The 22,283-nt window shown below is 42.4% G+C and overlaps 1 protein-coding gene and 1 pseudogene across 2 annotated transcripts in view; both read right to left on the bottom strand.

Moving 5' to 3' along the window:
- The window catches only part of LOC307096486 (claudin-34-like), a gene marked incomplete at both ends in the record, with an annotated part of 39,136 nt that extends 23,247 nt beyond the window's left edge, over nt 1-15,889 (bottom strand). The window contains 2 exons of the mRNA XM_079766153.1: nt 9,131-9,254; nt 15,215-15,889. Of these exons, the coding sequence (XP_079622279.1) occupies nt 9,131-9,254; nt 15,215-15,889 (799 nt within the window). The remainder of the gene's footprint in view (nt 1-9,130; nt 9,255-15,214) is intronic.
- Nucleotides 1-22,283, bottom strand: part of LOC307096509 (melanoma antigen preferentially expressed in tumors-like) — a 313,827-nt pseudogene that overhangs the window by 68,651 nt on the left and 222,893 nt on the right. The window lies entirely within an intron of this gene.

Genomic DNA, 22,283 nt, shown 5'->3' with positions numbered 1-22,283 from the left:
TGTGAAGATGGCTGCCAAAAGCCTGTGCCTGTGACTGAGTGGATTAAAATAAAAGAACAATCCCAGAAGAGGGAGGTCAGATAACCCAATGTGTGTCTACTATACTTACATATCTAAATTCTTAAATCCACTGGGTTCATACTTATAGTAGCTGTGAAATATTTTATGAATTAAGCTGCTCTAATGGATTATTAGGAAGCCTGAAATGTATAGTCTTCATTTGCAGGATGGCATGTCCTGTGGCCCAGTCAGGCCAGTAAGACAGGCTGAGGTAGCCTGAGCTCTGGAATCTATATATATATAAGTCTAAGTGACAGTTATGACCAAACAACCAGAATGACCGGAACGACCGGAACAACCAGAACAACTGGTCAACCAGTCACTATGACTTGCACTGACCACAGGGGGCAGACGCTCAGTGCAGGAGCTGCCCCTTGATGGTCAATGCACTCCCACAGCCAACCTCTCGTGGCCTCTCCCCGCCTGCTGGCTGCCCCCCCCCCATAGGCCTCAATTGCCAGCCAGGCCGCGGGACCCCACCTGTGCATGAATTCATGCACCTGGCCTCTAGTAAAATAATAAAATTACATGATGGAATTATGATTGTTGCTTTATTTCAACAAAGATGATAGGAGGAAAGAGGAGGCATTACGGTAATACTAGTAAACTGAGGGAAAAGTATGCGGGACATTGTAGTATGTATGCTATAAAAACACTTAGCATATCTTAAAAGAAACTTTATTCATCATGATCATCACTGGTTTGTTCAAAGTAAAGTAGGTTAATATCCAGCTTGTTTTTCCCAAGACCTAACAAGGTCTGGGGCTTGGGAGGCTGTGACCAACTTGGAACTTTTCTTCATGCAGGCTGAGATATAGAAGGCGTACCTCAGAAAGCCTAGGTCTTACTCTGGAAGTTCTCCAAGATTATACAATACTAAGAAGAAAGACGAGAGGAGAGAAGACAGGAAAGCTGAGAGTCCCAACTCTTACAGGCTGAATTGTGTATTAGTCTGAAGGAACAAAAATGAGCAGAAAGCCTGTGACCTCCAAGAGCCAGAGGGAGCAGAGTAAGGGGCAAGCCCAGAAAAGTAAGTTTTGTTGGGGAAGAATCCCATCATCTAGTTTTCCCAGTGCCTAGAATGATGTCTGGCACATTGTTGATGCTCTTTGATACTTGTTTAATAATGAATGGTTGAGTGAATAAATGGATTCACAAGAGGAGGATTTGTACAATTCAGCACACAAAATAAAAGTCCCTTTGGTGTCAAAAAAAAACAACCAAAACATCATGACAACAAATGACAATGAAAACACAACAATCACAAATCTATGGGACACAGCTAAAGCAGTCTTGAAGAAAAGTTAATAGCTCTACAAGCCTACAGTAAAAAAAAGAATCAATGGTAATACATCACCTAACCTTACAACTCAAAGAGTTAGAAAAAGAGCAACAAGAAAAGCCCAGTGGAAGCAGAAGGAAGGCAATAATAAAGATCAGAGCAGAGATAAAAGATATAGAGACAAAAAAATACAAAAGATCAACTATCAAGAGCTGATTCTTGAAAGGATAAACAGGATTGATGAACCTCTAGCCAGGCTTATCAAGAAGCAAAGAGAGAGGACCCAAATAAACAAAATCAGAAATGAAAGAGGAGAAATAACAAAGACACCACCGAAATACAATGGATTGTTAAAAAATACTACAAACAACTCTATTTCAAAAAACTGGACAACTTGGAGGAAATGGACATATTCCTAGAAAAATATAACCTTCCAAAACTCAATCAAAAAGAATCTAAACAGCTCAATAGGCCAATAACTATGGAAGAAATTGAAGCCGTCATCAAAAAGCTCCTAGCAAAAAAAAAACCCCGGGCCAAACGGATTCACAGGGGAGTTTTACCAAACATTCAAGGAAGAATTAAAACCTATCCTCCTCAGACTATTCCAAAAAATTCAAGGGGAGTGAACACTTCCAATCTCCTTCTAAGAAGCCAGTATCACCCTAATACCAAAACCAGATAAAGACAACACATTGAAAGAGAATTACATGCTAACATCCCTCATGAACATAGATGCCAAAATTTTCAACAAAATTCTAGCATAATGGATCCAGAAGGACATCGTAAAGATCATACACCATGACCAAGTAGGATTTATCCCGGGAATGCAAGGATGGTAAAATATCCTCAAATCAATAAACATGAGATATCACATAAACAAATTGAGAGATGAAAACCACATAGTTTTATCAATTGATGCAGAAAATGTATTTGACAACATTCAACAACCTTTCTTGATAAAATATTTCAACAAGTTGGGAATAAAGGATAATACCTCAACATAATAAAAACTATATATGATAAACCCACAGCTAACATCATACTCAGTGTGCAAAACTAAAACCATTTCCGCTATGAACAGGAACAAGACGTTGATGCCCACTCTCACCACTCCTGTTTGACATAGTATTGGAAGTATTAGCCACTGCAATTAGACAGAAGAAGAAATAAAAGGAATCCAAATTGGACAAGAAGAAGTAAAGGTATCCTTATTTACAGATGACATGATATTGTACATAAAAAATCCAAAAGACTCCATCAAAAAACTAATAGACTTAATAAATGCATTGGGCAATGTTGCAGGATACAAAATTAATGCCAAGAAACCTATGGCATTTCTATACACCAATAGTTAACTTACAGAAAGAGAGACTAAAAAAGCAATCCCATTTACCATCGTACCAAAAAATTAAGATACCTCGGAATAAACTTAACTAAGGAGGTAAAAGAACTATACGTGGAAAACTACAGGACACTGAAAAAAGAGATAGAGGAAGACATAGACAGATGGAAGAACATATCATGTTCTTGGATTGTTAGAATCAACATCATTAAAATGCCCATAATACCCAAAGCTATCTATAGATTCAATGCACTCCCCATTAAAATACCAATGGCATATTTCACAGATCTAGAAAGAACTCTGCAAAAATTCATCTGGAATAAAAAAAGACCCCGAATAGCCACAGCAATCCTGAGAAAGAAGAATAAAGTAGGAGGTATCTCAATACCAGATTTCAATCTGTATTACAAAGCCATTGTTCTCAAAACAGCCTGGTACTGGCACAAGAACAGACATATAGACCAATGGAATAGAAGAGAATCCAGATATTGACCCAAACCACTATGCTCAATTAATAGTTGACAAAGGAGGCATGAACATAAAATGGAGTCAAGACAGTCTCTCCAATAAATGGTGTTGGGAAAATTGGACAGATACATGCAAAAAAAATGAAACTAGATCACCAACTTACACCATACACAAAAATAAACTGAAAATGGATACAGGACTTGAACATAAGACGGGAAACCATAAAAATAAGAGAGGAATCCACAGGCAGCAAAATCTCAGACATATGCTGAAATAACATCTTCACTGATACTGCTCCGAGGGCAATGGAAGCTAAAGAGAAAATTAACAAATGGGACTACATCAAAATAAAAGCTTTTGCACAGCAAAAGGAACAATCAACAAAACAAGAAAGCCCACTCTATGGGAGAACATATTTGCAAATGTTATCACTCATAAAGTTATAATCTCCAACATCTATAGGCAACTTATACAACTTAGTAAAAGGAAGATAAATGATCCAATAAAAAATGGGCAACGGACCGAAATAGAATATTTTCAAAAGAAGACAGAAGGAAGGCCAAGAGACACATGAAAACATGCTCAAAGTCACTAATTATCCGAGAGATGCAAATGAAAACAACAATGAAGTATCATCTCACACCTGTCAGAATGACTATCATCAACAAATCAACAAAGGACAAGTTTTGGCGAGGATGCAGAGAAAAAGGAACCCTCGGGCACTGCTGGTGGGAATGCAGACTGGTGCAGCCACTGTGGAGAATAGTATGGAGTTTCCTCAAAAAACTAAAAATGGAACTCCCATTTGAACCAGTAATCCCACTCCAAGGAATATATCCTAAGAAAATAGAAACACCAATCAGAAAGGATATATGCACCCCTATGTTCATAGCAGCACAATTTACAATAGCTAAGATTTGGAAACAGCCTAGCTGCCCGTCAAAAGATGACTGGATGAAATAACTATGGTACATCAACACAATGGAATACTATGAAGCCACAAAAAAGAAGGAATTCTTACCATTTGCAACAACCTAGATGAAACTGGAGAACGTTATGCTAAGTGAAATAAGCTGATCAATGAAAGAAAAATACCACATGATCTCACTCATTTGTGGATAATAAAGAACATTATAAACTGATGAACAAAAATATAGATACAGAGGCAGAAAAGCATCAAATAGACTGTCAAATTACATTGGGAAATTTAGGGAGAGGTGGGGAGATAAGAGATCAACCAAAGGATTTGTATGCATGAATATAAGCATTAGCAATGGACGCAAAACACTGGGGGGTGAGGGCATGTATGATAGTAGAGTGGGGAGGCAATGGTAAAATATGTACACATATAATACCTTAATTTAAAAAAATGGGGAAAAAAGAATAAATAATTTCTCAATTTGAGCACAGAGGGAAGAAAGAAGTTGGTACAATGTGAGAAAATTCCATGTAAAGAGCAGAAAGCACACTACATCAATCTAAGAAATCACTAAGAAATTACGAAAAGCTGCAGTAAACTGTAGGAAATTCATTAAAAAGAAGTGTAAAGCATTTCTCAATGTGAGGCAATGTTGAATAAAAGTGTTTATACAATGCGTGAAAATCATTTCAAAGAGAGCAGGAAGCACACTACAGCACAGTGTTAAAAACCACCAGTAATTCATTGGAAAGCAGCAGTAACTGATTGCAACTGGTTAGTAAACAGGTAAAAGTCACCTCTATGGGAAAAAATAATGTAGAAACAAGTTTGAAAAATGTGAGGATATGCATGAAATAGAGCAGTTAGCATACTATAACTGTGTTAGAAAACACTCTGTATTCACTGAAATGCAGCAGTAAATGATACAATATCAGTGGAAAACAAGTCTACATCATTTTTCACTGTGAGGAAAGAGGGAAGCTAAATTTCTGTACAATGCAGGAAAATCACATAAAGACAGCTGTAACCGCAATAGAGCACATTGTTAGAAGCCCTAGGAATTCACTGAAAATCAGCAGTGACATACACCGAATAGAGAAGACAAGTGAAAATCACTTTGGAACATGAGGAAAGTGTCTAGAAAAGTGTTTGTACAATGTGGTGATATTCATGAAAGAGAGCAGGAAGCAGAGTGTTAGAAACCTCTGGGTACTCACTGAAAAGCAACAGTAAACTATAGAAAAGAGCTGGAAAACAAGAGTAAATGATTTCTCAATGTGAGCACAGAGGGAAGAAAGAAGTAGATACCATGTGGTAAAATCCCGTGTAAAAAGCAGAAAACACACTATACCCAATATCAGAAATCACTGAGAATTTACGAAAAGCTGAGGTAACCTGTAGGAAATATTTGGAAAAAAATTGTAAAGCATTTCTCAATGTGAGGCGTGTTGAAGAAAGGTGTTTGTACAATGTGGGAAAATCACATAAAGAAAGCTGTAACAGCACTATAGCAGTCTTAGAAGCCCTAGGAGTTCACTGAAAATCATCAGTGTCGAACACCAAATAGAGAGAAGATAAGTGAATGTCACTTAGGAATGTGAGGAAAGAGTCTAGAAAGGTGTTTGTACAATGCGGTTGAATCAATAAAAGAGAGCAATATGCACAACATAGTACAATATTAGAAAACAATGAGAATTCACTGAAAAGCAGCAGTAAATAACAAAATAGCTGGAAAACAAGTTAAAAATCACATTGGAATTTGAGGAAAGAGTGTAGAATGGTGTTTGAGCACTAGGAGATATGTGCTGAAGAGCAATACATAAGTTAGAGCACACTTTTGAAAGCACTTTGAAATCAGTGAACAGCAGCTGTAATCTCTATAATACAGACGGAAAACAGGTGGAAATCACTTATGAACTTGAGGAAAGACTATACAAAAGTGTTTGACAATGTGGGTATTTCAGTGCTAAAGAGCAGAAACACACCATAGCACAGTGTTACAAACCACTAGTAACTGAATGAAAAACACCAGTAATTTATACAAAATGCTTAAGACAAGTAAAAATCACATCGCTCTGTGAGGATAGAAATTAGAAAGGTGTTTGTAAAATGAGGTGATATCCATGAAAAAGAGCAGGATGCAATGTATAGCAGTGTTGGAAACCTCTGGGTACCCACTGAAAAGCAACAATAGACTATATAAAAGGGTTGGAAAACAAGAGTAAATCATTTCCCATTGAGAGCACAGAGGGAAGAAAGAAGATGGTACAATTTGGGAAAATCCCAGGTAAAGAGCAGATAGTAAAATATATCCCAAACTAATAAATCACTGGAAAATAATAGATAAGCAGCAGTAAACTGTAGGAAATACTTGGAAAAGAAGTGTAAATCATTTCTCAATGTGAGGAAATGGTGTGGAAAAAAACATTCTATGTCCTGTGGGGATAGAATGTTTTTACAATGTGTGGCAATCCCTTAAGTAGAGCAGTAAGCACACTATATGTAGGACAGTGTTAAAAACCTAATGTAATTCACTGAAAAGGAGCAGTAACTGATGCAAATGGTTTCAAAACAAGTAAAACTCACTTCTCTATGTGAGGAAAAAATAATTAAAGGAGTTTGTGAAATGCGGTGATGTACATGAAATAGAGTAGTAAGAATTGTCAAACTATTCTAGAAAAACACTGTGAATTCACTTAAACTCATCAGTAAGTGATACAAAATTGTTGGAAATACATGTACATCATTTCACACTTTGAGGAAAGAGTGAAAAAGAGTTTTTGTACAATGTGAGAAAATCGCTTAAAGACAGCTGTAACCACGTTGGAGCACAATGTTTGAAGCGCTAGGAATTTGATGAAAATCAGCACTGATGTACACCAAATAGAGAGAAGACAAGTGAAAGTCACTTTGAATGAGAGGAAAGAGTCCAGAAAGTTGAATATAAAAGTCTGTGAAATAATAAAAAAGAGGAATATGCACAATATAGCACAGTGATAGAAACCAATGTGAGTTCACTGAAAAGCAGCAGTAAACGACAAAATACTTATAAACAAGTGAAAATCTCTTTTGAAAATGAGAAAAGACTCTAGAACTGTTTTTGAGCACAAGGAGAAATCTGAGCTGAAGAGCAATACCCACATTAGAGAACACTTTTGAAAATATTTTGAAATCAGTGAACAGCACTTCTCTCTCCAAGAAATCACCTAGAATCATGAAAAGCTGCAGTAAACTGTAGGAAATACTTAGAAAACAAGTGTATATCATTGAAAACAAAACTAACTTCTCTATATGAGGAAAAAATATAGAAAGGAGTTTGTAAAATGGGGGATGTCCAAGAGATAGAACAGTAAGCATACTATAACTGTGATAGAAACCACTATGTATTGACAAACACAGAAGTAATTGATACTAAATCTTGGGAAGACAAATGTACACCTTCCTCACCTTTAGGAAAGTGTGAATAAAGGTATTTGTACAATGTGGGAGAATCAAATGAAGCTGTAACCACACAAGAGCACAGTGATAGAAGCCCTAGGAATTCTCTAAAAATCAGCAGTGATGTATACCTAATAGAGAGAAGACAAGTGAAAGTCACTTAGGAATGCGAGGAAAGAGTCTAGAAAGGTGTTTGTACAATGTGGTGATATCCATGAAAGAGAGCAGAAAGCAGAGTATAGCAGTGTTAGAAAATTCTGGGTACTCACTGAAAAGCAACAGTAAATTATATAAAAGAGTTCCAAAACAAGAATAAATCATTTTCCATTGTGAGCACAGAGAGTAGAAAGAATTTGGTACAATGCAGGAAAATCCCATGAAAAGAGCAGAAAACACACTGTATCCCAATCTATGAAATCACTGAGAAATTATGAAAAGCTGCATTCAACTGTAGGAAATACTTAAACTGTTCACAGAGCAAATAAAGGGATTACATAGACACCCCCCTCCCAAGAAATCTCAGGGGTCTCTTAACTAGGGTAAAAAATAAAGCACAATGGTTACCCAGCCAATACAGAAGGCAGGAGGAGGACGTCTCAGAGGTACAAATGGTAGCAACTGCCAGGATGTAACAGAGATGAGGAAACCAAACATTCTTATGTTTCCATGGCTCCCAGGGCTGGCCTGCAGGCCCACCTTAAAGGGCCAGAGCCATGGAACAGGTCTTCAAGAGTTGAAGTCTTTCTATTGTAGAATGTCCTTTTTGAAGTCTTAGACCAAATAGTCACTGTAATCCATCCGTGAGTTAAGTAGAAAAACTGGAAATAGAGCCATATTGTTGGGGAGCAAGTCTCATGACAGGGAGCTAGTTCCAGGCCACCGGGTGGCCTCCCTGAACAGTCCTTGGACGAGGACCTTGGGGTGAAACTGACTTGGGCCCTGGCTGTCACCTGACTCTGTTTCCAGTTGGACCTTACTTTGGGAGGATCCCAGGGAGGAGAAAGAATGAGAGAAATGCTACCTCCCTCAGGCGCCCTTGCTGTGTGCTGCCCTGATGGGAAAGGTGCAGGACACATTCTCTTGCCTTATTCCTGTGAAAAAATAAAAAAGTGAGAACCTTAAACAGTCATTCCCAAAGAGCCCTTGACAAGGTCTTGGAACTGAAAATAGCCTTTTCTATTGTGGTGAGTCCTTGCAACTATTTCCTAGAGCATTCTGATAATACTTCACCCCCATAAACTGCTCATTGTGGATTTGCAAAGCTATGAAACCAGGAATTTCACACTTATGAGAACTCGGGATACACTTGGCTGTCCAGGGAAGCTGGTAAGAGAGGGTAAACAGCCCACTCAGCAGCATTAGGATGGCAGCCAGAACCGCCACAGGGACGTTGCTGCCCATCTCCTGCTGGTCAGGCCTGAAGGGGATGTGAAAGGATGGTGGGAAGCATATGCCCACTTCATTCATCACAGAGTGGTAGTCCATATCATAGCAATGAAGATAAATGCGCCAGCTATGATGCTCAGGACTCCGGAAGCCAAGAAGAGATTGCAGGTGTTTTCCTTCTGAAGATGACCCACGCACACTCTCTGCTGGCCCATGACCATGAGCACTTTACCCTGGAGAATGAGGAGGCTGGCGGCCAGCAGCACGTGCTGAGCGATGCGAATATTCAGCGGCAGGTAGGTGTCACTGTAGGTGTAGAGGTGACAGGCTATAACTTTGCTCTGGAGGCTGTTGGACTGGTAAGTGCAGACCTTCCACATTCATACACAGGCCAGCCCCGGGGAGGGGGTGGAGCTCTTCTCCATGTACCAAACCCACCACTCGGCCGGACCCATGCTGCCACTCCCGGGGTGCCTGGGGCTATCGGCACCCCAGGGGGCGTGGCCGGGCCCATGCCACCGCTCCCCCGGGTGCCTGGGGCGATCGGCCACCCGGGGGGCGTTGCCGGGCCTCTTCTGGGGGTCCCGGGGGTGATCGGCCACCAGGGGGGGCGTGACCCGGCCCTTCCCTCCCCTCCTGGGGTCAGGGGTCCATCGGCCACTTGGGGGGGCGTGGCCGGCCCCTCCTGTCCCTCCCGCCGCTCCCGGGGGTCCCAGGGGCCGAGGCTTTCCGGGCCTTGGGCACCAGCGGGGAGCCTGCACCGATAGCAGGAAACCACTGGGGGTCGGCTCCTGCCATCCTTAGCAAGGATGTTGGGTGCCACGGAGCCCAAGGCCACCGCCCGGAGCCAAGCCCCGACCCTGAAAAAGGCAGAAGGCAGTGGCCACAGCCAAGGCCTGGGTCCCTGGTGCCGGCAGAAAACTGGTGCAGGCAGCCAGGTGAATGAAGGTCTATTGCAAGAATTTTCGTGCAAACGGGCTACTAGTTTTGAAATAAAAACAATAAAAAAAACTTAGGAAGCAATGGAGGATTAATTCTGGCACACAAATATGTTTCAATACTTAGTATTAAAGTAATTAATTCCCTGTAGAACCCAGCAGACATGAGAGGAGAAGAGAATTAAGTATCATGGGAAAAGGTCATGGTGGGTTGAATTTAAAATGAAAATAAGATTCCTGATTGAGGTGGCTTAGCTGGGTGGGCATTGTCCTGTGCACCAAAAAGTTGCCGGCTTGATTTCTGGTCATGACACATATCTGAGGTGCTAGCATGGTCCCTTTTAGGGGGGCATGCAGGAAGCAGCTGACAGATGTTTCTATTCTCCCTCTTCCTTCTTCTATCTCTAAAATTCAGTTAAAATTCATAATACAAAATTAAAAATAAATAAAATGAGGATAAGAAAATTATAAGTGTGTAGCAGGATCTTATTTTTGCCCATTCTGAAATACACTGGGAAGATAAAACAAGATGGCATCTGCTGGGATTACCAGGGATATTTCTATATTTTAAGTTGGAGATAAATGGGGGCATAAAGAGCAATACAAGAATAGAAATGAACAAAGGGTGAACAGGAGTGGGCATCGAAGCCAGTGCATGGAGAGCTTTGAGGGGTTCGGGCTTTATTCTGAGGGACCCCCAGTGGGAGGGACAGGAGGAGAAAATGCCCAAGCTGATAGCAGAAATTCCTTCTCATGGCCAGATATTAATGGAAGATGCCTTATTTATAAAGATCATTCTTTTGAGCCAGATAGCCCTGAACAAATTATGTGGAAGGACCACTTTAAATGGCATGGTGGGCCTCATTGGTATGTCTCAGTTGTTGATAGTCAACCTCTGAACCAGGAGGTCAAGGTTCAATTCCTGGTCAGTTGGATACTCTATTCTCAGTAGGACTGGTGCAGTAGGCAGCCAATCAGTGTTTTTCATCATTGATGTTTCTTCTCCCTCTCCCTGTCCCTTCCTCTCTCTCTCTGAAATCAATAAAAACATGTTTTTAAACTAGACAAGTCTTACATAAAAGATGAACAATTAAAGTGGCCTACATTCACCTCTCTGCAGGACTGCTGATGACAGTTAACCTGTTCACAGAGCAAATGAATGGATTACATAGACACGCCCCCACCCCAAGAAATCTCAGGGCTCTCTTAACGAGGGTAAAAAATAAAGCGCAATGGTTACCCAACCAATACAGAAGGCAGGAGGAGGACGTCTCAGAGGTACAAATGGTAGCAACTGCCAGGCTGTAACAGAGATGAGGAAACCAAACATTTTTATGTTTCCATGGCTCCCAGGGCAGGCCTGTAGGCCTGTGACAATAGGCTCCTTAAAGGGCCAGAGTCACTGAACAGGTCTTCAAGAGTTGAAGTCTTTCTACTGTATAAATGTCCTTTTTAAGGTCTTAGACCAAATAGTCACTGTAATCCATCCAAGTCTTAAGTAGAAACCCTGGAAGAAGAGCCACGGAAATGGGGAGCAAGTGTTATGATAGGTAGCCAGGGCCAGGGCAAGGGGGCGAGGGGGCGTGCGATACCAGATCAGTCCTTGGACCAGGAACTTGGGATGAAACTGACTTGGGTCCTGGCTGTCACCGGACTCTGCTTCCAGTTGGACCTTACTGTCTCCCTGGAAGAGTTCCTGCTAGGAAATTACACGGGTCAAGTGAGCTGGGGATGGAGGTGGGCGGGAGAAGAAAGGGCCAAAGGGGGTGGCAAACAGGGAGAACAAGGAAGAGAAAGGGCAAAGTGACTCCTGAGTCAGGAAACAGTCAGCTCACTGGGTGGGCACTGAGACAGGCACCTGCTGGTGTCCCTGAGCCCAGGCGCTGCCTCTGCTGGGTCTCCCTCCTCAAGTGCTCTCACAGGGACCCCTCCCTGCCTGGTGCCCCCACAGAGTCCCGACACTGTCCCACGCTGACCCCCAAACCAAAGGCCACATGGCAGCCTCTAGCTCCTGGGCACCTTGGAAGGATTCCCAGGGAGGAGGAAGAATGAGAGAAATATCACCGCCCTCAGGCGCCCTCGCTTTGTGCTGCCCTGATGGGAAATGCACAGGGCACATTCTCTTGCCTTATTCCTGTGAAAAAATAATTAAGTGAGAACCTTAAACAGTCATTCCCAAAGAGCCCTTGACAAGGGCTAGGAACTCTTTTCCCAGCTTCCCCAGAGCACACCCCGCCATGGTGGCCGCCTCACCTGCTGTGTCTGAACCCTTATGACCTGTCCACTTGCTCTCTGTTGACAGTGAAGGCAAAGAGGGGTCAAGAGACAGCTTTCCACAGCCCCAGAGGTTCAATCATTCTCCTTTTGGACCAGCAGGAGGCAGGCGCACTTCCCTCAGCAGGGTATCATGTTCCAGAAATTGGTCCTCATCAGAAGCATGTCTCCCAAGAGCTTCCTTTTTCAAATAACCACAGGTTTGACTCACTTAAATAACACACGTCCTGTTTCAAACTTATATGTCCTGTCAGTCTGTTAACAAGGCCTACTTCGGGGACAGATTTCATGGGGGGAAACATGGTGTTTACCTAGGAACCATATCCCAGCCTTCCAGACCTGCAAGGAGAATGGGTAAGACTTGACTGCAGGCCAGCCCTGAAAATCCCATGGAACCCAAAGGCTCCTTTCAAACCCCTGTGATGGGGGCCAGGGACTCTCACTCAATGCAGAGGCTGTGACTTCCTCCCAGTTCTAAGGACATTGTGCAAATCACAGCAGACAGAGAAGGGGCATCTACCACTTTACACTTGCTCTATCAGAGGGAAGAGGGAAGAATCCCTTGCCCATAGCCAAAGGATCCAATGAATATTCTGGGGTCCACAGGCAATGTCTTTGGAACACATGTTTAAGTAACTGATATACTTATGCTCCAAGGGGAAATTTTGTCACACACTCTGCTCTCAGAGACATAAGTATTCTTTGAGAAGAAAGTCATTTCACGTCAGCCCTTGGATTTCTCTGCTGTAGCTCTCACATTAAAGTGAGTCTGTCTCAATTTAAACCTATTAATGACCTCCCCCAGTTAATTGTTGAGTTTTAAGTCAGTCCTTTGAAACTTCTGAGGTGCTGTGAGCAATGAAACAGAGGGTGTGGGTAAAGTGTATGTTATGGCCCCGCAGTACTTGACTAGATATATTAGAAGCACTTCTCACATGAAAGATATCTAGTTAATATGACCTGAAAGAAGCCATCAGTAAGAGAGTGAGCTGAAGTTGTCTCTCCTGAAATGCCTATAAACATGATTTTGGATTGTAATGAGATGAGGATGTTAGTAGAGGAGCGGGCAGGGGCGGGGGGAGCTTACAACTTACCCAGGAAGTGAGTTGGACCACCCATGAAGCATGGAAGAGAAATGTGTTGTTGTTGTTTTTTTTCACACAGGGTATACCTATGGAGTGAGGTTCTGAGGGCAGTTACCTAGATTTGTAGAAACAAGACCTATGCTGACTCGGAATCCAGTTAAGCTTTAAGAGATAGGTAGCAATTTTAAACACAGGACAATTGGCTCATTTTCTTCAGCAAACCAAAATCTTTTTATGAAAATAGCAAAGAAGGTGTGGAAGGGGGAATGCTTTCAATTGAGCCTTAAGAGGCAGCCTGAACATCTTATGCAATAAAAGAAATAAAATTGTACAATTATTTTTGTAAATATATTATTTTTTATTTCAGAGAGGTGTGGAGAGGGAGAGAGAGAGAGAAACATCAATGATGATAGAGAATCATTGATAGGCTGCCTCCTATATGCCCCCACTGGGCATCCAGCTCAAATCCTGGGTATGTGCTCTTGACCAGAATAGAACCTGGTACCTTTCAGTCCGCAGTCCGATGCTATATCCACTGAGCCGAACCAGCTAGGGCTGTACAATTATTTTTAAAGCTTTAAAAATTCTAATAAGAGTTTGATAATAACAACAAAAGGTTGTTAACGTAAAAGGTGTACTGTCATTTTGCAGGGAAATGTCCTTTTTTTAGACACTACTTTTGAAGTGTATAAGGATGAAGGAATGTGATGTCTGGGATTTGCTTTAGGTCTTCAGAGAAAGAAAAATAGATGAAAAGAAGGGAAGGAAGGAGAGAGAAAATGATTATGGCAGAATCATAATAACTTCTGAGTCTGGTAATGGAAGGCGGATTCCTTCCACTATTTTGCTTTTGCACATTTGGGAAAATTGCCTGTACAGGTGGAGTGGAGAGGTGTTAGGGCCATGGCATAGAAGGTCTGGTTGGTTGTTTGTAGTGGCAGTTTGAGAGGGAGCTGTGAGAATCCGAGCAACTCTCATTTTCACACAATAGGTATATAACCTTGATTATCTATACTAATAATAGAAAAAATATGTAAATTGACCGTACCAAGGAGATGCCCACAGCCAATCAGAGATGAGCATGCAAATTAACCAGGGAGAGATGGCCGGGCCCGTGAGCAGAGGGCACGGCCACAGGCATCGAGTGGCTGGGAGCAGGGCGGGATGCCCGCCCTTTCTCTGTAGTGACTCGGGGGGCATTCCAGCTCCTAGGAAGCTCAAGGCCTATGCACGCATGTGCTGAGCAGCCTGGGGCAGGGTAAGATGCCAAGCGGCCGTGGTCCCGGGGACGACACTGGATTGGCTGGTCCTGTCAGCCCTGCCTGGAGGTGGCTGGAGTTCACAGTCCTCTTGGATTGTGCAGCCCCTGGACTGGAAGTGGAAACCAAGAGCTCGCGGAGCACCAGGAATTCTGGGAATCGTAGGTCTGTTGGCTGGCGCATTGCGGGATCTCCAAAACACTAGAGCAAAGTGAGCCTCGAGCAAGTTACTGTTGTGGGTAGGGGATGGAGGGAAAGCAAAGGTGAGAGGCATAAGTAAAGTCACAGTGTTGAGGAAATATTAAAGGGAAGATATCCTGTGACTTCTAGGAAATCTCCACAATTGGACCAAAGGGAAATAAAAAGGAAAGGACCTCTATTATTCTGTGATCACCAAACCAAACTGGGTTGGGGTCTCAGAAAATCCGCTCATATGATTTCAAAGACAGACAGAAATTATGGGATTGGAGAGGGCTCCCCTGAAGGTTCCCAGATTGGAGAGGATGCAGGTGGGCTGAGGGACCCACTCCTTGTGCACAAATCTTTGTGCACCGAGCCCCCAATAATTAAGACAGGTGGACAGTGGTGTTGTTTTTTTTTAATGGAAGTTCATTAACCAATCAAGGATCTCAACTTGGACATAAACAAATGCCCACTTTCTGCTCAAAATGGCCTTTTCTATGGTCGTGAGTCCTTGCAACCATTTCCTAGAGCATCCTGATAAAACTTTACCCCGATAAACTGGCCATTGTGGATTTACAAAGCTTTGAAACTGGGAATTTCTCATTTCTGAGACCTGGGGGTACACTTGGTTGTTGGGGGGAAGCTGGTAAGAGAGGGTAAACAGCCCACTCAGCAGCATCAGGATGGCAGCCAGAACCGCCATGGGGACGGTGCTGCCGATCTCCTGCTTGTTGGGCCTGAAGGGGATGTGGAAGGATGGCGGGAAGCATATGCCCTCTTCATTCATCACAGAGTGGTAGTTCCAGATCACAGCCATGAAGATAAATGCGCCAGCTATGATGCTCAGGACACTGGAAGAGAAGAACAGATTGCAGGTGTTTTTCTTCTGAAGATGATCAAAGCACACTTTCTGCAGGCCCATGACCGTGAGCACTTTCCCCAAGAGAGCCAGGAGGTTGGCAGCCAGCAGCAGGTGCTGAGCGATTCGAATACTGATTGGCATGTAGGTGTCACTGTAGGTGTAGCGATGACATGCTATGGCTCTGCTCTGGAGGCTGTTGGACTGGTAAGTGCAGACCTTCCACATCCCTACACAGGCCAGCCCCGGGGAGGTGGCAGAGCTGTTCTCCATGTACCAAACCTGCCACTCCGCCAGGCCCATGCAGGTCATGGAGAAGATCCATCCTGTGGTGGTGACAATGAAACCCACTACTTGGCAGTTGGCACTGTGGACCAGCGTGTTCATGGCCATGTATCCCGGGAAACTGCAAACCAATAGAGAGGGTCATGGGGGTGGGACAAACCGTCCTGGAACTGCGCCCTGGGGATGAGCAGGGCTATATTGGAGAGGGAAATGCTATATTCCTGAATAGAGATACTTGACCCCCATACTCGGCTGGCGAAGGGTCCTTGGACAATTTTTACTAAAAGCCTTAAAATATGCACTCTTTCACCCTGAAGCATACCTACCTGGTTAGAGTGTCTTCTCAATAGTCCAAAATTGCTACATGGTGCGGGGGCCTGATGCGGCGGGGATCTCCCTTTTCCGTGGCCAGCACGGAGAGAGATGAAACTGGTTCTTGATAGAGGCGTCCAGGGATTGAGAAATAAAGAAATAAAGAGACACAGAAGTAGATGCAAGCTGGGTGCCAGGTGGGTCGCTGACCTCTTCTGCTGGAGAGACAGACGACTCCCTGAGCCACACAGCACATTTATTTATACTCCCATATACAAGGGGGGTTCACTGGAAAACTTAAGATTAAAGGAGCTTGGGAGGGCCCAGGTCTATTTCATTTCCTCTTTTCTGGTGGTAGACTGGTTCCCACATCTCAAAGCCCTCTTCCGGAACCTAGACAAAGGTAAGCCAGGAAATGACAACACCTCCGCACTCCTGGGGCGGGGTGCAACTAATATGACTCTGTCAAATATCTTGGGCTCAGCAATCTAAAGAATGTCCATGTGTCTTCCCAGGGGGCCCTCTACATCTCCCCCATTTTTAATTTTTTTTAAAAAAATATCTTGCATTTACAGACCAGAAATAAACATATAAGAATGAAAAATGTTTGAGTCCCAATTTCAATGTTCAGCAGTTCCTCATGTGTACATGTCAGCAATGATATCTGGATGGTGGACAAACGGTGGCGATGCAGGCCCGACAGTCTCTGGTTTGGTCCTGGGCATCCTGCAGTGAGGCACAGCTGCTGACTGCTAGCACGGCAAAGCGTCATCAGCGTCTTCCATCCCTGGACTGTTTCTCCTCTTGTCTTCATGGTTGGAGCAGACCTGACAACTCCTCTCCTGCAGGAATCCACATGGTCTTGGAGTTGTTTTCTGAAAATATACAAACATATTCTCGACCAAAAGTTAGTAAAACAATCCTTTCTATAGATTTGACTTGGGATCCTTTTCATTTTTTGCCCAAAATGATTTTCCTTTGGCTTATTCTGATACCAAGTGTGTTTTTTCATAGGTGTCCTGCTCTTAGTATTATAAATGAAAATTAGTTTTCAAAGTAAAAATTTTTCTGGATATTTTTCCTTACATAATATTTTTCCACTATCCCCCCTTTGTTTTTGATTTAATTATTAGGAGGCTTTTGCAAAATTTTTATAATGCAGTCTTGATCACTTTAAGTTTTAATTTTTTGCACAAAAATATGACTGCTTTTAGGTTCATTACATGTTAAGTAATTTTACCATGAAATGAACTACCAATAGAAATTTTAGTTAATACTTTAGGAACAGCCTTTTGCACAATTAAATTTTCTTGAATATTCAATTATTCCATTTAGCCAATTTAAATTAATCTGAAAATTTGACTATTTTACTGTTAAAATTTTAATACTCTAAACAACAATCTTAGTTTATCCTGTAAATGTTAATGGAAAGGTTTATTTGTATCCTTGAGAAAGCCCTGAGCATTCCTGGATTTAGGCTGGATTTAGACATAGGGCAGCTGCCATGGGCCAACTCTCTGTTGCCTGGGTCCCAATCCAAGCTGGGCCATGTCTCTCTGTTATATGGGTCTCTTTCCGATTTGAGCTGGGCCAAGTCTCTGTATGTTGCCTGGGTCCCGATCTGAGCTGGGCATGGGAAGCACGAAGCAGCCATGGGGCAGGAGACCTCCCTCAGAAGGGGCAAGTGTTCAAGCCCCTGCAATGTTGGGGGGGTGAGGTTCTGTGCCCCACCTCTGTTGACCCCCAAATTCTCTCCTGATGGCCCCTTGCGACTGTGCCTGTCTTAGGTTGTTCCTCCCTTGAGGAATCTTACCCGTCTTTGACTAACCAGCCATCCTCCGGGGCCAAGCAGGGTGATGTGAGGTTCAGTTCTGTCTCCTTGGTAGCCTATGCCCCTATGGCCTCCATGCCCAACACCTGCCTTGGGATCCCCTCGCCCGCTGGCGGGGCCCTGGCATTGATCACATATCTTGGGGAACCCAGGTTTCTTCTCCATGGAGGGCCCAGCTCATGCCATTGTGCGAGAGACAGATCCGTGGTACCAGCCATCACGAGGCTTCAACCTCGGCATGAACTGAAAACTCAGGCAACAGCTGTGGGAGGGTCCCTCTTGGCAAAAAGGACCAATATAGAATGCTCAATTGCCTTCCCAAGGGGCCTTCCACACAGTGGAAGGGATTAAATCCTTTCATGTCCTTTTTAAATTGCTGCCAATCATTCAAAGAATTAGTTTGTAAGTTTGTTTGGTATAAAATATCAAAAACTATAATGACATTGTAGAATAATATCATGTAAGGATGTCCTTTGCTCTAGGCCATGGCAATCCAATTTCAAACTGGCTGTCAATTATTTAGTTACTCTGTTTTGCCATTTTTGGGGCCAAAACCTTCATAACATTTAAAGTATATTTATTAATTTTTATTTGATAAGGCTTTCCATGCAATTTCAAGTATATTAGATCTTTTTCTAAAAAGATTTCCTTTAAGAAGAGAGGATAAATTTCTTGTATTACTCCGGGCCCTTGGAGCTTTCCAAGAATCATCTCTGTTAAGACCTTGAAATTTTAACATGGTAAAAAACCATCAAATATATATATATATATATATATATATATATATATATATATATATATATATATATATATATCTGTATATGATTTAAAGATTATAATACTTTTTTTATAATTATCTTAATATATCAAATTTAAACTTTTAGAGCTGGCCAGTCAAATATTTTTAGCATGTCCTAGATTAATAACACAATAACACTTTATATTTCTAAGAATAAATACAAGACATAATTAATTAAGAGTTTCAATTCTGATCTCTAGGTTTCATGCAATGCATACTCAGATCAACATTTCAGTATTATAACAATTCAATACAGTTAGATCATTTAAATTTATCATTTGATTTAGTAAACTTCCAAGTTCTTTTAAAATTTCCAGCCAATAGGCCTGGCCCAGCCTCTAAATTTCAAAACGGTCACAATTTTCCTGCTGGGGAAGTCAAGAAGCAAACTCTCAGTCATTCATATGTAAACTTGACTATTTTCTTCCTGCTATTTACTTGCCTCTGGTGGGAAATTTCAAGAGTTACTTTAGATGTCTTGGGAAACTGGCCTGTATTTCTTTCTCTGGTTCATCTTTGCCATTTTTAAGGCCAAAACAGTCTCGGGTTTTTATTCTGTACACAGCAAAAAGTCAAGTTCAGCTCAAAACTATGCGCACTCGTTTTTAAACTGGCCTTTTCCCTTTACATGTGCACAGAAACCCCAGATGCATTTATGAATTTGTAAAAGCTTTAAGTCATTAGCTGGAAAATAAATAAAGATGGCGAAGATGAGGCCTCTCAAAGTGGCCTTTCCCCCACCTCCTTGTTTCTTCAGGGGAAGTTTCAGTAATGGTCTGGCATCTATTGTTTTTATTTATTTTTTTACTTTTGCAATTTTTATATATTTTTATTTTTTAAGGAAAGAAAAAGAGTTTTAAGATAAAAGAATTATTGGCAGTTGCTGAGAAGTTCCTTTTATCCTTTTCTACCTGGTTACAAGTAGTTTACACATGGAGGCAGAGGAGGTGCAGATGGTATTCTTAGAGACTTGCACCCTTCCACTGCACCCCACATAGACATTCTTAAGCTCTCCTGTGCTGAATCAAGGCCATCACCAATTGAAATAGGAATTTTTTTCTGGACTTTTGCTGAGTATTGGTCACACAACTGCTTTCTAACCTTTTCCCAGGTTTCATCAACAAAACTTAAGAAAGAAATCAAGAATCTGACTATTCTTAACAGCATCTTTGAGCTATGAGCATAGTTTAAAGCATTTTTAAGGATTACCCACGTTTTACACCCGGCTAATTCAAATTTTACAACAATCCACTCCTTACCTTAAGTCTGTGGTGCGCGCACACTTCTAGGAGCGATCCCTTGCCTCTTGCCTCTCGTTGGGCACCAATATGCGGGGGCCTGATGCGGCGGGGATCTCCCTTTTCCGTGGCCAGCACGGAGAGAGATGAAACTGGTTCTTGATAGAGGCGTCCAGGGATTGAGAAATAAAGAAATAAAGAGACACAGAAGTAGATGCAAGCTGGGTGCCAGGTGGGTCGCTGACCTCTTCTGCTGGAGAGACAGACGACTCCCTGAGCCACACAGCACATTTATTTATACTCCCATATACAAGGGGGGTTCACTGGAAAACTTAAGATTAAAGGAGCTTGGGAGGGCCCAGGTCTATTTCATTTCCTCTTTTCTGGTGGTAGACTGGTTCCCACATCTCAAAGCCCTCTTCCAGAACCTAGACAAAGGTAAGCCAGGAAATGACAACACCTCCGCACTCCTGGGGCGGGGTGCAACTAATATGACTCTGTCAAATATCTTGGGCTCAGCAATCTAAAGAATGTCCATGGGTCTTCCCAGGGGGCCCTCTACAACATGGATCCCCGGTCAGTGCACATACAATAAGCCACCAATGATTGCAACAGTCAGTGGAACACCAAGTCAATGTTCCTCCCTCCCTCCTTCCCTCCCTCTCTCTCTTCTTCCTCTTCTCTCTCTCTTCCCCCTCCCTGTCTCAAAAATCAACAAAAATACATTCAAACTTTCGAACAGGCAGTTGCACGTATGGGCATTTGTTGAAAGACCCAATTAAGATTGGTGACAAATATTTTACAATAGAGATGGGCATCACAGCGCTGTGTGACATTGAACAATGGGAAACCATGTCAAGGCCAACAGTAGGGTTTGGTGAAATAATGTATGCTACAACCATACAATGGAGCTCCATACCAAACTTACAAGTGCAGCCCAGTTGCACTTGGTGTGATGTTTGGTGTCTGGCCCTTCTCACCTTGCATAATGTTTTCAAGGTTCATCTGTATTGTAGCTTCTGGGAGCAGATCAGTCCTTTCAATGGCAGAGCCGTCTTCATTGTATGGATGTACTACAGTTTGCTTATCCCTTGTCAGTTAGGGGACATTTAGATCCATTTTAAGTTTTGGCTCTTACAAATTCCGTTACGGTGAAGATTAGTGTCTAAAAGTCTGCATGGGTGTATTTTCTCATTTCTGGAGTGTAGATAGGTAGGAGTGAGACCTTGCGTGGTTCACGCTGTAACTGTATGTGTGTTTAACTTTGAACAAAGTACTAAGCTGTCTTTCTAAGCGGCTGCCCTTTTGCAGTGAATGTAGGAACTGCCTGTTGGTAGTTTCATACATTCTCACCAGCTATATATTCAGATTCTAATTTCTCCACACCTTCTCCAACATTTAGCAGTTTTTCATTGCACAATGGAATATTAGGGACCTATCAAAAAGAAGGATCTCTTAGCCTTTGAGACAGGATGGAGGGACCTGGAAAGTATCATGCTAAGCAAACTTAGTCAGTCAGAGAAAGACAAGTATCCCATGATCTCACTCTAATGTGAAATCTCATGAATAAAATAAACTGATGTACAGAGTGGATCCAGAGACGTGGAAGCATGGATAGAGGGAAGAGTCTTGGAAGAAAGGCAAGGGAAAGTGGTGGTTGGGAGGTAATTAACTAAGGACCTTGTATGCATATGCAGAACCTATGAACGCAGACATAGGGTGCTGAAGCCCTGGGGTGTGGGACAGGATGTGCTGGAGGGGGTTGATTGGGGGGGCAGGAATGGGACAGGTGTAATCTTTCAACAATAAAGATTTTTAAAAAAAACATTGATGAACAATATAGATCCAGAGACATGGAAGCATAGAACAGAATGCTAAATCTCTGAGGGATGGTGTGTGTGTATGTGTGTGTGTGTGTGTGTGTGTGTGTGTGTGTGTGTGTGTGTGAGTGTGTGTGTAGAGGGGTGGGGCGATGGGATGAGATTAACCATAGAATGTATATGCATAACCCATGGATATAGGCAATAGTTCAGTGAATGCCTGGGGAGGGTGCAGTTAATGGGACAAGGAAAGGGGACATCTATAATACTTTCAACCACAAAGAGAAACTTAAAAATAAAATAAAATGTAATGTGACCAAAGGGAAGATGTCCACAATATACCAAGTTCAAGCAGCATGTTACAAACTCGTACACACAATGGGATCATAGAGATGGTGAGCTTTAAAGCTATTAATATTGTGCAGAATCACATTCATATAGAAACTTGCACCAAATCTAAGTGTACAGCTCAATGACCAGTCCAGGGGTAAATGCACCTGTC

The sequence above is a fragment of the Cnephaeus nilssonii genome, assembly GCF_951640355.1.
Source record: "Cnephaeus nilssonii genome assembly, chromosome: Y".
Classification (NCBI taxonomy): domain Eukaryota; kingdom Metazoa; phylum Chordata; class Mammalia; order Chiroptera; family Vespertilionidae; genus Cnephaeus; species Cnephaeus nilssonii.
Note: the sequence above shows the minus strand (reverse complement) of the source record. Positions and strands in the feature narration are given on the sequence as shown.